The sequence below is a fragment of the Pristiophorus japonicus genome, chromosome 12 (genome assembly GCF_044704955.1).
Source record: "Pristiophorus japonicus isolate sPriJap1 chromosome 12, sPriJap1.hap1, whole genome shotgun sequence".
Classification (NCBI taxonomy): Eukaryota; Metazoa; Chordata; class Chondrichthyes; family Pristiophoridae; genus Pristiophorus; species Pristiophorus japonicus.
The window spans coordinates 106,517,999-106,537,503 of NC_091988.1; the positions used below are offsets into that span (position 1 = coordinate 106,517,999).

The following is a 19,505-nucleotide window of genomic DNA, read 5'->3' on the forward strand; positions in this document are numbered from 1 at the left end:
TCTCCTCTCCCCCCCCCCCTCTCCTCTCCTCTCCCCCCCCCCCCCCTCTCCTCTCCCCCCCCCCCCCACCCCTCTCCCTCTCCCCCCCCCCTCTCTCTCTCCTCTCCCTCCCTCTCTCTTCCTCCCCCGCCCCAAACCGAACCGAACCTCCCCGACCCGACCCAACGCCACCTACCTGTAAATCTGGTGCTGGGTCTCGGGCCGGCCCGTTCAGCCTTCGGTCCCGAAAGGCCTGCCTGAAGCACTTTCACACAGGTAGGAAGATGGTTGATTTAATCTTTTCTTTGCTTATAAATGTTTATTCAGGTTGGATTTATTTGTATAATATTTGTATAAGTATAAATAAGGATTTATTATAGAATTTAATGACTTCCCTTCCCCCCCTCCCCCCACCTCGTTCTGGACGCCTAATTTGTAACCTGCGCCTGATTTTTTTAATGTGTAGAACAGGTTTTTTCAGTTCTACAAAAATCTTCACTTGCTCCATTCTAAGTTAATTTGGAGTACGTTTTCACTGTGGAAACTTTGAAATCAGGCGTCAGTGGCCGAACACGCCCCCTTTTGAAGAAAAAATTCTGTTCTAAAGTGGAACTGTTCTACCTGACTAGAACTGCAGAAAACAAAATGTGGAGAATTGCGATTTCTAAGATAGTCCGTTCTCCACCAGTTGCTCCTAGAAATCAGGCGCAAATCATGTGGAAACTTGGGCCCATTAAGTCTCTATGCTATGTCTCTGTACTATAAGTCTCTATACTATAGGTCTCTATACTATAAGCCTCCGTACTATAAGTCTCTATGCTAAGTCTTTGTACGATAAGTCTCTACACTATAAGACTGCTTGTCCGACAACCAGCACTGGATGGGTAGAAATTTTATCCAATTAAAAATCCGGAAGATCGAAGCCATTGACTTTGGTTCACGCCACAAACTCTGTTCCATTTGCACTGTTTCGATCTCTCTCCCTGGCAGCGATCCAAGGCTGACCAAAGCTTTTTGTAACCTTGCTGTTATATTTGATCTCAAATTGAGCTCCTCCCTCATATCCATTCTATCACTAAGACTGCCCATTTCCACCTTCATAATATTGCTCACCTCCACCGATGCCCCAACTTATCTGCTGCCGAAACCCTCATCCATGCCCTTATCACCTCTAATCTTGACCATTCCAACTCTCTCCTGGCTGCCCTCCCTAGTTCTACCCTCCATAAACTTAAGGTGATCCAAAACGCTGCCGCCGTGTCCTAACTCGCTCAAGTCCCGTTCACCCATCACTCCTCAGCTTACTGACCTACATTGGCTGTCAGTTCAGCGATGCCTCGATTTTAAAAATTCTCAAACTTGTTTTCAAATCCCTTCATGGTCTCGTCCCCCTTATCTCTGTAATCTCCTCCAGCCCTGTAATCTCCCTAGACCTCTTGGCTCTGCCTATTCTGACATTTTGAACATTCCCGGTTTTAATTGCTCCACCATTGGTGGCCGTGCCTTCAGCTGCGTGGGTCCTAAGCTCTGGAATTCCCTCCCTAAGTCTCTCCACGTCTCTATTTCTCTTTCCTCCTTTACGACGCTCCTTAAAACTCACAGTTTTATTAGGATGTTGGGACATTTTATTATGTTAAAGACTCTATATAAATATAAGTTGCTGTTGTAGTTAAACCAAAGCCCGGCTTTCCCTTTCAGGTGGACGTAAAAGATCCCATGGCACTATTTCAAAGAAGAGCTGGGGAGTTCGCCCCGGTGTCCTGGCCAACAATTATTCCTCAACTTACAGCTAAAAGAAGATTATCTGGTCATTTATCTCATTGCGGTTTGTGGGAGCTTGCTATGCGCAAATTGGTTGCCATGTTGCCTACATTACAACAGTGACTACACGCCAAAAGTACTTCATTGTCTGTAAAACGCTTTGGGACGGCCTGAGGTTGTGAAAAGCGCTATATAAATGCAAGTTCTATCTTTCTTCTAAGGCTTTAACTGAAATGATGGGGGATTTTAACTTTTGTGACACAGAATGTGACTTTTAGTCAGGTCAATTTGTTTGGAGGAGTGTGTTTATTGAAATCCTTCAAGAATTTTAAAGTCGGTGAGGGAAACACCAAGCAGAGAACATTACTGGGTTTTCTCCAAATTAATGAGGAGCATGTGACGAGAGAAGCTGAAGGAAGGGAGTATTTAGGGTCCAGTGATCATAACGTTGTTTATTTTAAAGTCAAGAGGAGGGAAGAACAGATAATAAAACTATTAAGAAATTGGATTTTAGGCGAGCATACTTTTGAGAGGATGAAATGCTGTATGAAAGGAATGAAATGGGAAAAACTAGAAACTAAAAACTACAATGCCTTTCGCGACCACTGGACGTCTCAAAGTGCCTAAAAGCAAATGAAGCACTTTTTGAAGTGTGGTAACTGTTGTAATGTAGGAAATACGGCAACCGATTTGCCCACGGCATGCTCCCACACACAGCAATGTGATAATGAGCAGTTAATCTGTTTTTAGTGATTTGTTTTTAGTGAGGGATAAATATTGGCCAGGACACCGGGGATAATTCCCCTGCTCTTCTTCAAAATAGTGCCATGGGATCTTTTGCGTCCACCTGAAAGAGCAGAGGGCCTCGGTTTAACGTCTCATCTGAAAGATGGCACCTCCGACAGTGCAGCACTCCCTCAGCACTGCACTGGAGCATCAGATTTTTGTGTTGAGCTGACTGGAGTGGAATTTGATCCCACAACCTTCCCTAGTTAAAGAATGTGGAGGAAAGATGGAATGTTTTAAGTAGATAGATTTTACACTATAGAGGTAGTTTATCCCAGAGGCAGGTCGGAGAGCAAACAAAGAAAGACTTGGATTTATATAGCGTCTTTCATGACCACCGGACGTCTCAAAGTGTTTTACAGCCAATGAAGTACTTTGGAGTGTAGTCACTGTTGCAATGTGGGAAAGAGACTAAAACTAGCTTGGATGGAAAGGGAAGTCATTGTGAAGAATTGATTTGCCACCTTGCAATGTGTGAGGCACCAAGGTCTGTGATTATCTATATTATGTTATATGCTTTGATTACAGTGTCCTTACTGAAAGATCTCAAACATGCCAATATCGTGACACTGCATGACATCATCCACACGGAGAAATCACTAACGCTGGTCTTTGAGTACTTGGTAAGAGGTTCACAATCACCCATTTGGTAAATTCTCTCACTTTGCTTGAAACTGGCTGCCTCGAGAGGAGAGGGGCAGTTGTTGACAACTTTGATTCCAGTGTCATTTCCTCTGTTGATCTCCCCGCCATGCTGACCACACTCAGGACCCAAGTTTCCCCGGGAGTTGCTCCGTTTTTTTTGGAGCAACTTGATTTTTTTGGAGTAACGTAAAAATCGCAATTCCCCCCATTTAATTTGCTCCAGTGTAAGTGAGTTAGTTAGTTTTTTTTTTAGTTTAGTTTTTTTTCAAAAGGGGTCGTTACCAGCCACTTACGCCTGTTTTGGCCTTTTAAGCAAGTTTAGCCAGCTAAAAGTTACTCCAAACTATCTTAGGCCAGCGTATGTGGCCACTTGTGTCCCTCAGAAAAACCTTGCGGTGAATTAAGAAATCAGCGCAGGTAGCCAGAGCTGCGGGGGGGGGGGGGGGGGGAGAAATGAGAGGATTTTGCAAAGCACTAAACACCTTTACAACAACATTAAAGAAGCATAAAAACCATCATCAATAATAAATGAAAAATAAATCAATTACTAAAAAATAAAAAGTCCTACTTTGCCAACTGCAGCACGGACCGGCAAGCCCTTTGGCCAGGGCTAGGGGCGGGAGGCTCGCAACAAGCAGCAGGAGAGGACATTACTCATGCAGGAGACCAGACAGTGTCAGCACGCTGTTCAAAGACATGAGGCTCCACAGCAGAACCCAATCCAGTCCTCAATCGACACCTGTATTTTTCCAACAACTATCAGTCCGTAATAATCAGGAGTAGGAGCCCTGATTTTTCTCCTATTCTAGCCCAAGGATGCGAAAGACTTGCATGGTGCCCTTTGTAACTGAAATCAATTAAAACAGCACAGATTGACGATTTAAGCTGGGAGCTTTTTAATCTGTACGATTCAGTACTGGTACCAACATTACTGTCCACTGAGCCCATCATACACCTCTGAGCTAAAAAAAATATTTAGAGGGAATATTATTCATTGCAAACCTTTCTACTTTACCTCACAGTGCAGAGCAAGTTGTAGCTAGGCAGCAGAGGATGCAGGTAATGGAGCTGCGAGCGAGGGAAGGCAGCGGCCGGCCTGTGCGGCAGGCCACTCGGCCCGGGATAGGGGCGGCGAACATCGGGTCATCCCTTCGGCCTGGGACAGGGTCGGCGAGCATCGGGATGCGCTGGGAGGGCGAGGAGCTACTGCGCATGCGCGCAGACTCCATTGCCCATATGCACAGCTGCCGGCATTGTTTTCAGCGCAGGGCTGAAGCTCCGCCCCCCCACTCAAACAGAAATGCCATGCCAGGACCCAGGACACACAGAAGAGCTGCTAGAATAAGCAGTAAGTTTTTTGGCGCTGTTTTGAATGCACAAAGTTGGCGCATCTCGTGTTAGTGTGCTGGAAAAAGCGGTTTGGGAAACTTGGGCCCTCAGAAGTGATCCAAATTACTTTTATACTAAGGGAAGTTTTGGTAAATTCAGTGGATGAAGAGTGCACCTAATTCGACACAATATCACAGTAACTAAAATACTGTTGTACAGCCAGACCGAGCTGTAATCTGAGCTGGTCATTATTCTCTGTACCACCAGCCTCCTCGTAACTGATGCATTTCCCCCACTGCTCCTCACTTCCACCTAAAGTCTTTTATTCACCGGCACCCTCCATGACTGCTGTCCCATTCATGCTGTCTGAATAGGAGGGCTCTCTCTCTCAGCTGCTCGACCTACCAGCTCCTGCTGTGTTAGTAAATGGGTCGCTTTGTTTGTCTATGTCTGCATTGAAATCTGTGAGAGAAGCAATGATCTGTCTACAGATAAACAACAAGTTCTGTTCAAGAGGTACATGCAACCATTAATCTTGTGTTTCACGTTATTTGGCACCTCTGGGAACCAGGGGTCCCAGGTTGCTAGAGGTAGATCCACACTGTCTTTTCTCTTCATGTTGAGGTGCTGACCTCAGACAGACAGGGACAGTGACACTGTCATCCACTCCACACCAACAGAATGGCCCTGAAATTTCGATGTCCCGGGTCTGTACGAAGTTTCTACGGACCCGGGAAGACATCGGAAAAGCCGATTTTCAGCACGCAATGCGCATGCGCTGAAAACCAGCTTTTTCGATCTGTCAAGGTTCTGGCTTGACAGATCATCCGCAGATCGTGAGCGAGGACACTTGCAGGACAAGATTTCCGATAATTATCTTGCCCAGCAAATGTCCTTTAAAATCTTGTGCCTGAAAAAGCAGGCGTATAGCCTAATTTTACAGGCGCAAATGTTTAAAAATACACAAAACATTTTAAAATAAAGTTATAAAAACACATTTTATTTTTAAAAACCCTCACCACTATGGTAAGTTTATTTTAAGGCTTAATTAAAAAAACTTTTTAAAAAGTCAGGAAAATTTTTTTTATAAGAACTTTAATTTAAATGAATGTTTAGTTTATTTTCTATTTTTTAATTGTGTTTTCGGTGTTTGGGGGAAGTTTCTCATCATAGTAACAGGAGTTCTGGACTTACGGAAGTCCTGTTACTATGAATGAGAATCTATACTACACCCGATTGGCTGCTGTCTCCAGATCTCGGTCTGCACACGTCCCCACGTGCACGCACTGTGACGCGCAGTCACGAGAGGCCTTAGGCTTGGAAGTTCCAACGGGCGCAGCAGCAACAGGTAAATGTGCATCTTTTTTCCCTATTTCACTCGTTTGCCCGCGGGAAGAACTCGACCAGAATTTCAGGCCCAATTGTCAACAGCCCCAAACCTAGGAAATAATGTTTGTACACCCAAGCAAGTTGATGATGGTACTGAGGTACAGGGGAAATTACCCACAGTGCCCATTGCATCAAGCTTATTGTAAAATGTTGGACTGCTGATCATAGAATAGTACGGCACAGGAGGAGGCCATTCGGCCCATCGAGCCTGTTTTCGAAGAGCAACCCAGTCAGTCCCACTCCCCCGCTCTTTCCCCAGATCCCTGCAAATTTTTCTCCTTCAAGTATTTATTCAATTCCTATTTGAAAGCTGCTGTTGACTCTGTTTCTACCACCCGATTAGGCAGTGCATTCCAAATCCTAACCACTCATTTAAAAAACTTTTCCTCATGTGGCCTCTGGTTCTTTTGCCAATCACCTAAATCTGTGTCCTCTTGTTACCAACCCTCCAGCCATTGGAAACAGTTTCTCTTTATTTATTCTATCTAAATAAGAGCATAAGAAATAGGAGCAGGAGTAAGCCCTATTGCCCATTGAGCCTGCTCCGCCATTTAATAAGAAGATGGCTGATCATCGACCTCAACTCTACTTTCCTGCCCGATCTCCATATCCCTTGATTCATCTAGACTCCAAGGGCCCAAGTTTCGAGCCGCGCCTAGAACGGCGCAGTCCCGACCTGGACGCCCGTTTTTCGCGCCACAAAGTGCGCCTAAAAAAAAACTCCGTATTCTTCACCTCCCTGCAGGTCCTCTGGCCCTCGGCGCAGCGCAGCACGAGCTGTAGGGGGCGGAGCCAGGTCCTTGCGCTGAAAACAGTGCCGGGACCTCTACACATGCGCGCTACAGTGGGCACGTATGTGCAGTAGCTCCAGGCGCCCAAAACTGTGTGGGAGAGGCCTGAAGCACGTGGCCCCTAGCCCTGGCCAAATGGCCTCACTGGGGCTTCGAGAATAAGGCTCCTCCTACGGTCAGCTCCTGCTTCCTCCCGACCCGACTCGACTCCCGCTTCCCGTCTCCGGACCGGACCCGACACCGACCTGACTCCCGCTCCCCGCCCCCGCCTCCAGACCGGACCCGACACCGACCTGACTCCCGCTTCCCCCCCCCCCCCACTGCCTCCGGACCGGACCCGACACTGACCCCGACACAACTCCCGCTCCCCACCCCCCCCCCCCCGCCTCCGGACCGGACTCGACACCAACACCGACACAACTCCCCCTCTCTCCCCCCGCCCCCGGCCTCCGGACCGGACCCGACACCGACCCCGACACAACTCCCGCTCGCCCCACCCCCTCCCGCCCCCGCCTCCAGACCGGACCCGACACCAACACCGACACAACTCCCGCTTTCCCCCCCCCCCCATCCCCACCCCCGGACTGGATCCGACCTGACCTCCCTCCCCCCGACCTGACCTCCCTCCCCCCGACCTGACCTCCCTCTCCCTCCCTCCCCCCGACCCGAACCGAACCGACCTCCCTCCCACCACCCCCCCGACCCGCTCTCCCCCCGACCCGACCCAACCCAACGCCACCTACCTGTAAATCTGGTGCTGGGGACGGGCCCTGCCCGAAGTCTCGGGCCCGGCCCGTTCAGCCTCCCTCCCCCTTCTCCTTCCCCCCCCCATCTCCTTCTCCCCATCTCCTTCCCCCCCCCATCTCCTTCCCCCCCCATCTCCTCCCCCCCCATCTCCTTCCCCCCCATCTCCTTCCCCCCCCCATCTCCTTCCCCCCCCATCTCCCCCCCCCCATCTCCTTCCCCCCCATCTCCTTCCCCCCCATCTCCTTCCCCCCCATCTCCTTCCTTCCCCCCCATCTCCTTCCCCCCCATCTCCTCCCCCCCCTCTCCTCCCCCCCCATCTCCTCCCCCCCATCTCCCTCCCCCCCATCTCCCTCCCCCCCATCTCCCTCCCCCCATCTCCTTCCCCCCCCATCTCCTTCCCCCCCCATCTCCTTCCCCCCCCATCTCCTTCCCCCCCCATCTCCTCCCCCCCATCTCCTCCCCCCCCATCTCCTCCCCCCCCATCTCCTCCCCCCCCATCTCCTCCCCCCCCATCTCCTTCCCCCCATCTCCTCCCCCCCATCTCCTCCCCCCCATCTCCTTCCCCCCATCTCCTTCCCCCCCCATCTCCTTCCCCCCCCATCTCCTCCCCCCCCATCTCCTTCCCCCCCCATCTCCTTCCTCCCCCATCTCCTTCCCCCCCAATCTCCTCCCCCCCTTCTCCCCCTTATCCCCTTCTCCCCTCTCCCCCCTTCCTCCCCCCTTCCTCCCCCCCTCCCCCATCCCTCCCCCTTCTCCCCCATCCCTCCCCCTTCCCTCCCTCTGCTCCCCCACTCTCTCCCTCCTCCCCCTCCCCTCGCTGTCAGAAACACAGACACTGACAGACAGAGAGATAGAGACACTGACAGAGACACACTGGGGGGGGGGCATCCCAGCATGCTGTTGGAAAGCTCCCGGTGCTGCAGTCGGTAAGTAGAAAATGTTTTATTTATTGATTTAAAAAAAAAATTCTTATTAATTTTTTTTGATTGATTTATTGTTGATTTATTGATGTATTTATCATTTATTATTGATGATGGCTCTTTATTTGTAAAACTGAAGTGTTTAATGTTTGTAAACTTCCCTTTAACCCCCCCCCCCCCCCCCCCCACCATTCCCTACGCCTGATTTGTAACCTATGCCTGATTTTCTAAAGTGTGGACAAGGTTTTTTCGAGCGTACAAAAATCTTCACTTACTCCATTCTAAGTTAGTTTGGAGTAAGTTTTCACTCACGAAACTTTGAAAACAGGCGTAAGTACCCGGACATGTCCCCTTTTGGAAAAAAAAATTCTGTTCCAAAGTGAAACTGTTCTAACTGACTAGAACTGGAGCAAACTAAATGACGAGAATTCCGATTTCTAAGATACTCTGTTCTACACCAGTTGCTCCTAAAAATCAGGAGCAAATCATGTGGAAACTTGGGGCCCAAAAATCTATCGATCTCAGCCTTGAATATACTCAGAGACTCGGCATGCACAGCTCTCTGGGGCAGAGAATTCCAAATATTCACAACCTCTGAATGAAGAAATTCCTCCTCATCTCTGCCTTAAATGGCCGACCCCTTATCCTGAGACTGTGACCCCTGGTTCTAGACTCCCCAGCCAGGGGAAACAACCTCTCAGCATCTACCCTGTCAATCCCCTTCAGGACCTTGCATGTTTCAATGAGATCACCTCTCATTCTTCTAAACTCCAGAGTGTATAGGCCCATTCTACACAATCTCTCCTCATAAGCCAGCCCTCTCATCCCAGGAATCAGTCTAGTGAACCTCCGTTATACCGCCTCCAAGGCAAGTATATCCTTCCTTAGATAAGGAGACCCAGACTATGCACAGTACTCCAGGTGTGGTCTCACCAAGGCCCTGTACAATTGTAGCAAGACTTCCTAACTCTTATACTCCAACCCCCTTGCAATAAAGGACAACATGACATTTGCCTTCCTTATTGCTTGCTGTACCTGCATGCTAACTTTCTGTGTCTTGCACAAGGACACCCAAATCCCTGAACACCAACATTTAAAGGTTTATCACCATTTAAAAATATTCTGTTTTTATATTCTTTCCACCAAAGTGAATAACCTCACATTTTCTCACATTATACTCCATCTGCCATCTTACTGCCCACTCACTGAGCCGGTCTATATCCCTTTGCAGACGCTTTGTGTTCTCCTCACAGCTTACTGTCCCACCTAGCTTTGTATCAGCAGCAAACCTGGATACATTACACTCAGTCTCTTCATCTAGGTCATTAATATAGATTGTAAATAGCTGAGGCCCCAGCACCAATCCTTGCAGCACCCCACTAGTTACAGTCTGCCAAACTGAAAAAGACCCGTTTATCCCGACTCTCTGTTTTCTGTCCTTTTACCAATTCTCTATCCATGTTAATACATTACCTCCAATCCCATGATCCCTTATCTTGTGTAATAACCTTTTATGTGGCACCTTATCGAATACCTTTTGGAAATCCAAGTATACTACATCCACTGGTTCCCCTTTATCTACCCTGCTAGTTACATCCTCAAAAAACTCTAATAAATTTGTCAAACATGATTTCCCTTTCATAAAGCCATGTCGACTCTGCCTCATCATGTTATGGTTATCTAATTGCCTGATACCACTTCCTTAACAATGGATTTCAGCATTTTCCTGAGGACTGATGTCAGGCTAACTGGCCTGTAGTTCCCTGTTTTCTCTCTCCCTCCTTTCTTGAATAGCGGTGTTGCATTTGCTACCTTCCAATCCGCTGGGACCATTCTAGAATCTAGGGGATTTTGAAAGATCAAAACCAATGCATCCACTATCTCTGCAGCCACCTCTTTTAGATCTCGGGGATGTAGGCCGTCAGGTCCAGGGGATTTGTCGGCTTTTAGTCCCATTAGTTTCTCTAGTACTTTTTCTCTACTTATATTAATTACCTTAATTTCCTCACCCTCATGAGACCCTTGGTTCCCCACCATTTTAGACAAAGCTTTTTGCGTCTTCTACGGTGAAGACAGATACAAAATATTTGTTTAACGTTTCTGCCATTTCCTTATTCCCCATAATAATTTCTCCTGTCTCAGCCTCTAAGGGATCAACGTTTACTTTTGCTAATCTCTTCCTTTTTACATACTTCTAGAAGCTCTTACAATCTGTTTTTATATTTCTTGTTAGTTTTCTCACATAGTCTATTTTGTCTCTTTTTAATCAATTTTTTGGTCACCCTTTGCTGGTTTATGAAATTCTCCCGATCCTTAGGCTTACTGCTATTCTTTGCAACGTTACAAGCTTCTGCTATAATCTTTCATGATTTTAAATACCTCTATCAAAACTCCTCTTAGCCTTCTTGAGGAGAACAACACCAGCTTCTCCAGTCTATCCACATAACTCTTGTCCTTCATCCCAAGTAAATCTCTTCTGTACCCTCTCCAAAACCTTCACATCCTTCCTAAAGTGTGGTGCCCAGAATTGGACACAATACTCCAGCTGGGGTCAAACCAGTGTTTTATATAGGGTTAGCATAACTTCCTGGCTTTTGTACTCTATGCCTCTATTTATAAAGCCCAGGATCCCATATGCTTTGTTAACCTGTCCTGCCACCTTCAAAGACATGTGCACAAAATCCCCCAGGTTCTTGCACCCCCTTTAAAATTGTACCATTTAGCTCTCCTCATTCTTCCTATCAAAATGTATCATCTCATACTTTTGTGCATTGAATTTCATCTGCCATGTGTCCACCCATTGCACCAGCCTGTCTATGTCCTCTTGAAGCTATTTTCGTCACTGTTTACTACATTACCAACTTTCGTGTCATCTGCAAATTTTGAAATTGTGCCCAATAGCCCCAAGTCCAAGTCATTAATGTATCTCAAAAACAGCAGTGGTCCTAGAACTGAACCTTGGGGAACTCCACTGTATACCTTCCTCCAATCGGAAAAACAGCCATTCACCACAATTCTCTGCTTTCTATCCCTTAACCAATTTTGTATCCATGCTGCTGCTGCTCTTTTGCTCACATGCCCAATACGTGCTACTTTATCAAATGCCTTTTGAAAGTTCAGAAACACAACATCAACCGCACTGCCCTCATCCACCCTCTGTTACCTCATCAAAAAACTCAATCAAATTAGTCAAACACAATTTGCTCTTAACAAACCCATGGCTCTCCTTTATTAGTCCAAGTGGCTGTTCATTTTCTCCTGGATTATTGTTTCTAAACTTTCTGAGCAATTTATTATTGCTTGAACATTGGGTGCTGATATCAACACTGAAAGATCACAGAAAGAACAGAAAGTACTTTTAAAGCAATCACTGATTATACATCATACCTTTCAGCTCTGTTCAGTACAGTCTGCACTTCCAACTCCTATGTGCATGAAATTAAATCACTGTGATAAACTCCTGGTGTTACACTTGGACTGTTTTCTGTTAGTTAGCCAATCCTCTATCCACGCTAATGTATTACCCCCAACCCCTGAACTTTTATCTTGTGCAGTAACCTTTTATGTGGCACCTTATCGAATGCCTTCTAGAAATCTAAATACACCACATCCACTGGTTCCCCCTTATCCACCCTGTTCATTACATCCTCAAAGAACTCCAGCAAATTTGTCAAACATGATTTCCCTTTCATAAAACCATGCTGACTCTGCTTGATTGAGTTATGCTTTTCCAAATGTCCTGCTACTGCTTCCTTAATAATGGACTTCAGCATTTTCCCAACGACAGATGTTAGGCTAACTGGTCTATAGTTTCCTGCTTTCTGTCTGCCTCCTTTTTTAAACAGGGGTGTTTGCGGTTTTCCAATCCACTGGGACCTCCCCAGAATCCAGGGAATTTTGGTTGATTACAACCAATGCATCCACTATTTCTTCAGCCACTTCTTTAAGCACCCTAGGATGAAAGCCATCAGGTCCAGGGGACTTGTCCACCTTTAGTCCCATTATTTTACCGAGTACTACTTCTTTAGTGACAGTGATTGTATTAAGTTTCTCCCTCCCTATAGCCCCTTGATTATCCCCTATTGGGATGTTTTTAGTGTCTTCTACTGTGAAGACCGATATAACATATTTGTTCAAAGTCTCTGCCATTTCCCTGTTCTCCGTTATTAATTCCCCAGTCTCATCTTCTAAGGGAACAACATTTACTTTAGCCACTCTTTTCCTTTTTACGTACCACTGCATTTTACTGTCTGTTTTTATATTTTGTGCTAGTTTACTTTCATAATCTATCTTCCCTCTGTTTATTATTTTTTTTAGTCGTTCTTTGCTGGCTTTTAAAAGTTTCCCAATCGTCTGGCCTCCCACTAGTCTTGGCCACATTGTATGCCGTTGTTTTCAATTTGATACCCTCCCTTATTTCCTTAGTTAGCCACGGATGGTTATCCCTTCTCTTACAGTCTTTCCTTCTCAATGGGATATATTTTTGTTGCAAGTTATGAAATATCTCCTTAAATGTCTGCCACTGTTCATCAACTGTCCCACTCTGTAATCTATTTTCCCAGTTCACTTTAGCCAACTCTGCCTTCATACTTTTGTAGTCTCCTTTATTTAAGCTTAGGACACTCATTAGAGATCCAACTTTCTCACCCTCCAACTGAATTTGAAATTCAACCGTGTTATGGTCATTCAATCCCAGAGGATCCTTTACTGGGAGATCGTTTATTAATCCTGCCTCATTACACAGTAATAGATCTAAGATAGCCTGCTCCCTGGTTGATTCTGCAACGTACTGTTCAAGGAAACTATCCCGGATATACTCTATGAACTCTTCCTCAAAGGCTATCCTGGCCAATTTGCTTTGTCCAATTAATGTGAAGGTTAAAATCTCCCATAATTATTGCAAATGCTATGTTGGCCATTATTATAAGAGGATTTGAGTACAAGAGTAAAGGGGTCCCAAATTGGCTCTTTTCTAAAGAGCCATTACCACCACAAAGAGGCGGTGATGGTGCGGAAATCACTCACCGCTCGGTTGGTGTGGAGTCACCAACAATCGCGACATTGCCCTAATTTTTTGAGGGATTGGTGGACGCTCCATCCCCACTGGTGTTCCCACCCCGTCGACTCCTCACCGACCGGTGATGATCCTCTTTCCACCCCATGACGGGAAATTGCCCCACGGGAAATTGCCCTGCGGGAGCGGACCGACCGCCGCTCGATGCCCCCGACAGTTTTGCCCTGCGGGAAGCTGCCAGTGGCTGGGTGGTGTGGCCGCCTTTAAAGGAAGGCGCACTGCTGCGGCTACCATTTTATTTTAATTGTTGGCCGACTCCAAGGACAACTGGACAATGGTGGCCACGGGTTCTGCCAGGCCGCTAACAGACAGCCTGACACCTCCACTTGGGTGCCGGAACATTGGCCTGGCCGAAACCCTCCCAAGTGGCCCTGTGGGTGCCACTAACCTGGCTGCAGTGTTCGCAGCGAGCCTCCCCTTTAACTGAAGGGGAGGGGCGTTGCTACGCATTATCGCGATGCGGGACATCCGCGTTGCGCTGACATCATCAGCACAGCGCTGATGGCACCGACCAACATCCGCTCCGAATACCATCCAAAAGAAAAAAAAATGTAAAGAGCTCAATTTTGCTCCACTCTCCGCCCCATGGACTGGGACGGAGAAAAATCTTAAAAAACAGTGAGTGCGACCCCTTTTGGTTGGAGGGTAATTTTGGCCCCAAGACGTCTTACTGCAATTATATCGGGCCCTGGTGAGACCACACCTGGAGTATTGTGCACAGTTTTGGTCTCCTTACCTAAGGAAGGATATATTTGCCATTGAGAGAGTGCAATGATTCCTGGGATGGCGGGATTGTCCTTTGAGGAGAGATTGAGTAGACTAGGCCTATATTTTCTAGAGTTTAGAAGAATGAGAGGTGATCTTATTGAAATAAACAAAATCCTTACAGGGCTTGACAGGGTAGATGCAGAGAGGATGTTTCCCCTGGCTGGGGAGTCTAGATCCAGGGGTCATAGTCTCAGAATAAGGGGTCGGCCATTTAAGACTGAGATGAGGAGAAATTTCTTCACTCAGAGGGTGGTGAATCTCTGTAATTCTCTGCCCCAGAGAGCTGTGGGAGCTCAGTCTTTGAGTATATTCAAAACAGAGATCGATAGAATTTTGAATATTAAGGGAATCAAGGGATATAGGGACAGTGCAGGCAAGTGGAGTTGAGGTAGAAGATCAGCCATGATCTTATTGAATGGCCGAGCAGGCTCAAGGGGCCTGCTCCTATTTCTTAAGTTCTTATGTTTGCTCCCCGCTCCCCCCACCCCGTACTCACCCCTCCCCCTCTGCTCCACACACCCCTCCCCCATGCACCTATCCCCTCCTCTCACCCTGCCCTTCCATAACACCTGTTCTCCCCCTCCTCTCACCCTTCCCCTCCATAACACCCGTTCTCCCCCTCCTCTCCTCTCACTCCTCCCATCCCCCTCCACACACCCCTCCCTCACTCACTGCTCCCCTCCTCTCACCCCTCTCCCACTCCTGCCCAATGCTCATTAACTCCTCCCTTCCACCACTCATCCCTCCCCACAACCCTTCCCACAATCTCGCCCCATCTGCCTTCATTCACACACCTCTCCCACTCACCACCCCCCTCTCTCCCACTCACCACCCCCCTCTCTCCCACTCACCCAGCCCCTTCTCCCTCACTCGCCCACTCCCTCATTCACCCACCCTTCCCCCATCCCCATCCCCCACTCACCCAGCCTCCTCCCCTCCCCCCCCCCACTAAATGTTTTATATCTCCGGAAAATATCGGCTTCCCCATTTAACCGAGCTGTAACTGTGATCATATGGTGGATGTATGAAGGGCAGAATTTAGCTCTCCCACAAACACAGACTAACACACACTCTCACACACAGACCCAATCACACACACTCACACACTCACTTCCACACTCACATACAATCACACACACTCACTTTCACACTCACATACAATCACACACATGAACACTCACTCTCACACAAACACCCAATCACACACATTCACACTCACACAATCACTCATAAATGTATCCACAGATTCACTCGGTCTCTCTCAGACACATATGCATGCGCCATTTTTTTAATTGCTGGTTCCTGGTCTTTGCGGTGAGTGTATAAAGTTTTGTGATGATTTGGCTCTGACTGCTGCCTACTGTGACACAGCTGCTCTTGTTACAGGAGAAAGATCTCAAGCAATACATGGATGACTGCGGGAACATAATGAACATGAACAATGTGAAGGTACGGAAATGGCTGCTGACACTCTGATCTGGTCAAAGTTTCTTTTGCAAGTAGGAATTTTATTGTAAAAGAAAAATGATAATTTGTCAGCTGTTTGCCCATTTCTGAACAGTTTTAATGGACGGCCTGAAGGCACTTGTACAGGAAGCAGCAGGAAACATTGCCAGAGTGTGGGCTACCTGGTCCTCACCCATTCAGTGTGTTGTCGGTCTGTGTTGATCCCATCACCACTGATTATTTCCTCGTTCTCTTGTCTGCAGATCTTTCTGTTCCAGTTGTTGAGAGGTTTGGCTTATTGCCATGGACGAAAAGTGCTACACAGAGACCTAAAGCCTCAGAACCTGCTAATAAGCGAGAAAGGGGAGCTGAAACTCGCAGATTTTGGTATGTTTCAAGACTTCAAGTAACTAAAAAGCATAAATAGTTGAATGCAGTTGAAGGAGAGGCGTTTCCTCACCAGGGTGAGGTCCAGTGAAACTTGCCGATCCGCACACGGCATTGGGTGGCACTTTAGACAGACAGGGTTTTGAAGCTCTGTTTGGGCAGTGCAGGAGGCCTGAAATGGAGCCATGACTAGTCTGTGCCATGTCCAGCTCAGGAGCCACGTCCCGTCTTTCAAAACACTGCTCCGTTTGTCTCTCCAGCGTGGAGCTAGTGCAAAAGTTACTTCTCACATATAATGGGCAACACATTTTGTGATTGACTGCGCTGAATCACACCTCATGGGAATGTAGATAATGCAAATTACAGCAAGAGTAATCAGCTGCGTGCAAACCTCACCAAGTTCAGCCTTTATCTCACAGATTGATAGTAACAGTCCAAATAAAGACCAAGGGAGGCAATTTTGGCTGAATACTTTAGGCGTTAAAGAGTTGGCCAAGATGGGGTCTTAAGCTGCAACACCGGTTTGGTCCGTGCTGTGCGCACGACGCCATCTTGGTAAAGGAGTCGAAACCAACGTGAGTAACGGCCGCCCGGTGGATCATTGAGGGCTGATTGTCAATTAAATTGTTTGCTAGCGCTCATTAAAGAGGCTGCACGTCATTTTTCAGCCGAGCACTTCAATTAATGACTACTCCAAACAGTGCTCAGCTGAATATGAGTAAACAAGTTGTTGCTGAGGACTTCGAGCACTGCTTAAAGCCACGCTCAGCTTTCACTGTTAACTTGCTGCTGGAGAGCAACTGACTACACTGCGTTTCAAGAGGACTTTTGAGACACATCAGGAAACTTTTTGGGACAATTTGTCAAGACTTTACCAACACTCTATAAACATTTTTCCTGCATATTCTCTCAGGATTTCACCTAAAAAGAGTGAGTACGGTGCTACTTCACCTTGTTGGACACCTTATTGCTCCAACTTTTGACATGGAGTCACCAGGAGAAAGGGCTCGGTCATGAGCAACTTGCTGTGCATGAGGGACTGGAGGAGGAGATGAGGCCAGGCAGAGCAGCACCAGCTGTCCCAGGAGAGAGGGGCAGGAGGGCGAGGAGGTCTCTCAGCGGGAGGCCCGATCCAACCAGGGCCTTCAGAGCGCACCACTCCTACAGTCACATGATCCAAGGCCAGTGCGCGAGGAGGCTATACTTTACTAAGGAGGTCGTCACAGAGTTCTGTGGCCTTGTGGAAGGCTCAGACCTCACAGCACAGCCAGGACCGTGTTGCCTGTGGCAGTCAAGGTCACAGTAGCACCTCATTCTTATGCTACTGGAACCTTCCATGCTGCGACAGGTGATATCAGTCAGACCTGACAATCCTCTGCCCGAGAAGACCAAAGGCAGAGAGCTCTAGGATTGAACAGGATTGCAGGATTCCATGATCCAGGGAGCCCTTGACATGTGGCCATGTGAGCCCTTTATTTAAACTGGGAGGTGTTCAGAAACAGGAAGGGATTCCGTTCCCTCAATGTGCAGCGTGTCTGCGACCACCGGCAGCCCATCATGCAGTGAATGCCTGCTATCCAGGGAGCTGCCACGATGCATTTATAGTGAGACAGTCGTCCGTCCCACAGATCTTTGAGCCCCAACGCAATGTGCATGGCTGGTTACTGGGTGACATGAGACACCCTCTGATGCCATGACTCCTCTGAGAAACCCCCAGACACCAGCTGAGCACTCATACAATGAGAGCAGCTCAGCCACTAGGAAAATCATTGAGCTGACCATTGGGGTCCTCAAGCAGAGGTTTAGATACCTTGACCAGTCAGGAGGTGCTCTGAAATACTCAGTTGGGAAGGTGTGCACATTTGTGTTGATTTGCTGCACTCTCCCCAATTTGGCGATCGTGAGTACCACCAGTACTTGTATCAGAGGGTCGAGCTCAGGAGCCACAAGAGGAGGGGGAGGGAAGAGGAAGATTAGGGGAACACCAGAGCCTTCTGGGTAAATGTACTGCACCCGGGAGGGATGTCGCTGCCTTCTAATTGAACAGTTTTTGTGAGGCATGCTCCAACATCAGGCTTCAGAGCACTGCTGCCACATCAAGTATCTTCCATGACTTAGGACCCATCAGGCAATCCATCATCTGCACTCGATGTTTTCAAACCCTTCCCCATAAAGATCACAATAAAAAGTCTACCGACTCCACCACTGCCCAATGACCATAATCACTCTTATATACATCACAAACAAAATATGTAAACCTGACAGAACCAACGTCACTTAAAAATATGAAACTATTTACCCGGGTGCTTACCCTTAGTGGTTATTTATGTGCTCACAGAACGGTTACAGCACAGAAGGAGGCCATTCGGCCTGTCGAGCCCGTGCCGACTCTCTGCAAGAGCACTTTGGCCAGTCCCACTCCCCCGCCCTTTCCCTGTAGCCCTGCAATTGTTTTCCTTCAGGTGTTTATCTAATTTCCTTTTGAAAGCCGCGATTGAGTCTACCTCCACCACCCTCTCAGGCAGCGCATTCCAGATCCTAACCACTCGCTACGTAAGAAAGTTTTTCCTCGTGTCACCTTTGGATCCTCTGCCTTAAATCTGTGTCCTCTGGTCCTCGATCCTTCCTCCATTGGGAACAGTTTCTCTCTATCTACACTGTCCAGGCCCCTCATGATCTTGAACACTTCTATCAAATCTTCTCTCAAGCTTCTCTGCTCCAAGGAGAACAACCCCAGCTTCTCCAGTCTATCCATGTAACTGAAGTCCCTCATCCTTGGAACCATTCTCGTAAATCTTTTCTGCACCTTCTCTAAGGCCTTCACATCCTTCCTAAAGTGCGGTGCCCACAATATTTCAGTTGTGACCGAACCAGTGTTTTATACACGTTCATCATAACTTCCACACTTTTGTACTCTATACCTCCTATTTATAAAACCCAGGATCCCATATACCCCCCAGGTCTCTCTGTAACTGCACCCCCTTTAGAATTTTACCCTTTAGTTTATATTGCCTCTCCTCATTCTTCCTACCAAAATGTAAAATTTTGCACTTTTCTGCGTTAAATTTCATCTGCCACGTATCCGCCCATTCCACCAGCCTGTCTGTGTTCTCCTGAAGTCTATCACTACCCTCCTCACTGTTCACTATATTTCCAAGTTTTGTGTCATCTGCAAATTTTGAAATTGTGCCCTGTACACCCAAGTCCAAGTCATTAATATATATTAGGAAAAGCAGTGGTCCCAGTACCGACCCCTGGGGAACACCACTGTATACCTTCCTCCAGTCCGAGAAACAACCGTTCACCACTACTCTCTGTTTCCTGTCACTGAGACAATTCCATATCCAGGCTGCCACTGTCCCTTTTATTCCATGGGCTTCAACTTTGCTGGCAAACCTGTTATGTGGCACTTTATCAAACGCCTTTTGGAAATCCATGAACACCACGTCAACCGCAATGCCTTCATCAACCCTCTCTGTTACC

The 19,505-nt window shown here is 47.4% G+C and overlaps 1 protein-coding gene across 1 annotated transcript in view; it reads left to right on the forward strand.

The window, feature by feature from the left end:
- LOC139276829 (cyclin-dependent kinase 17-like) overlaps positions 1 to 19,505 on the forward strand; it is a 377,596-nt gene that overhangs the window by 286,509 nt on the left and 71,582 nt on the right. The window contains exons 6-8 of the mRNA XM_070894828.1: positions 3,055 to 3,149; positions 15,576 to 15,638; positions 15,899 to 16,022. Of these exons, the coding sequence (XP_070750929.1) occupies positions 3,055 to 3,149; positions 15,576 to 15,638; positions 15,899 to 16,022 (282 nt within the window). The remainder of the gene's footprint in view (positions 1 to 3,054; positions 3,150 to 15,575; positions 15,639 to 15,898; positions 16,023 to 19,505) is intronic.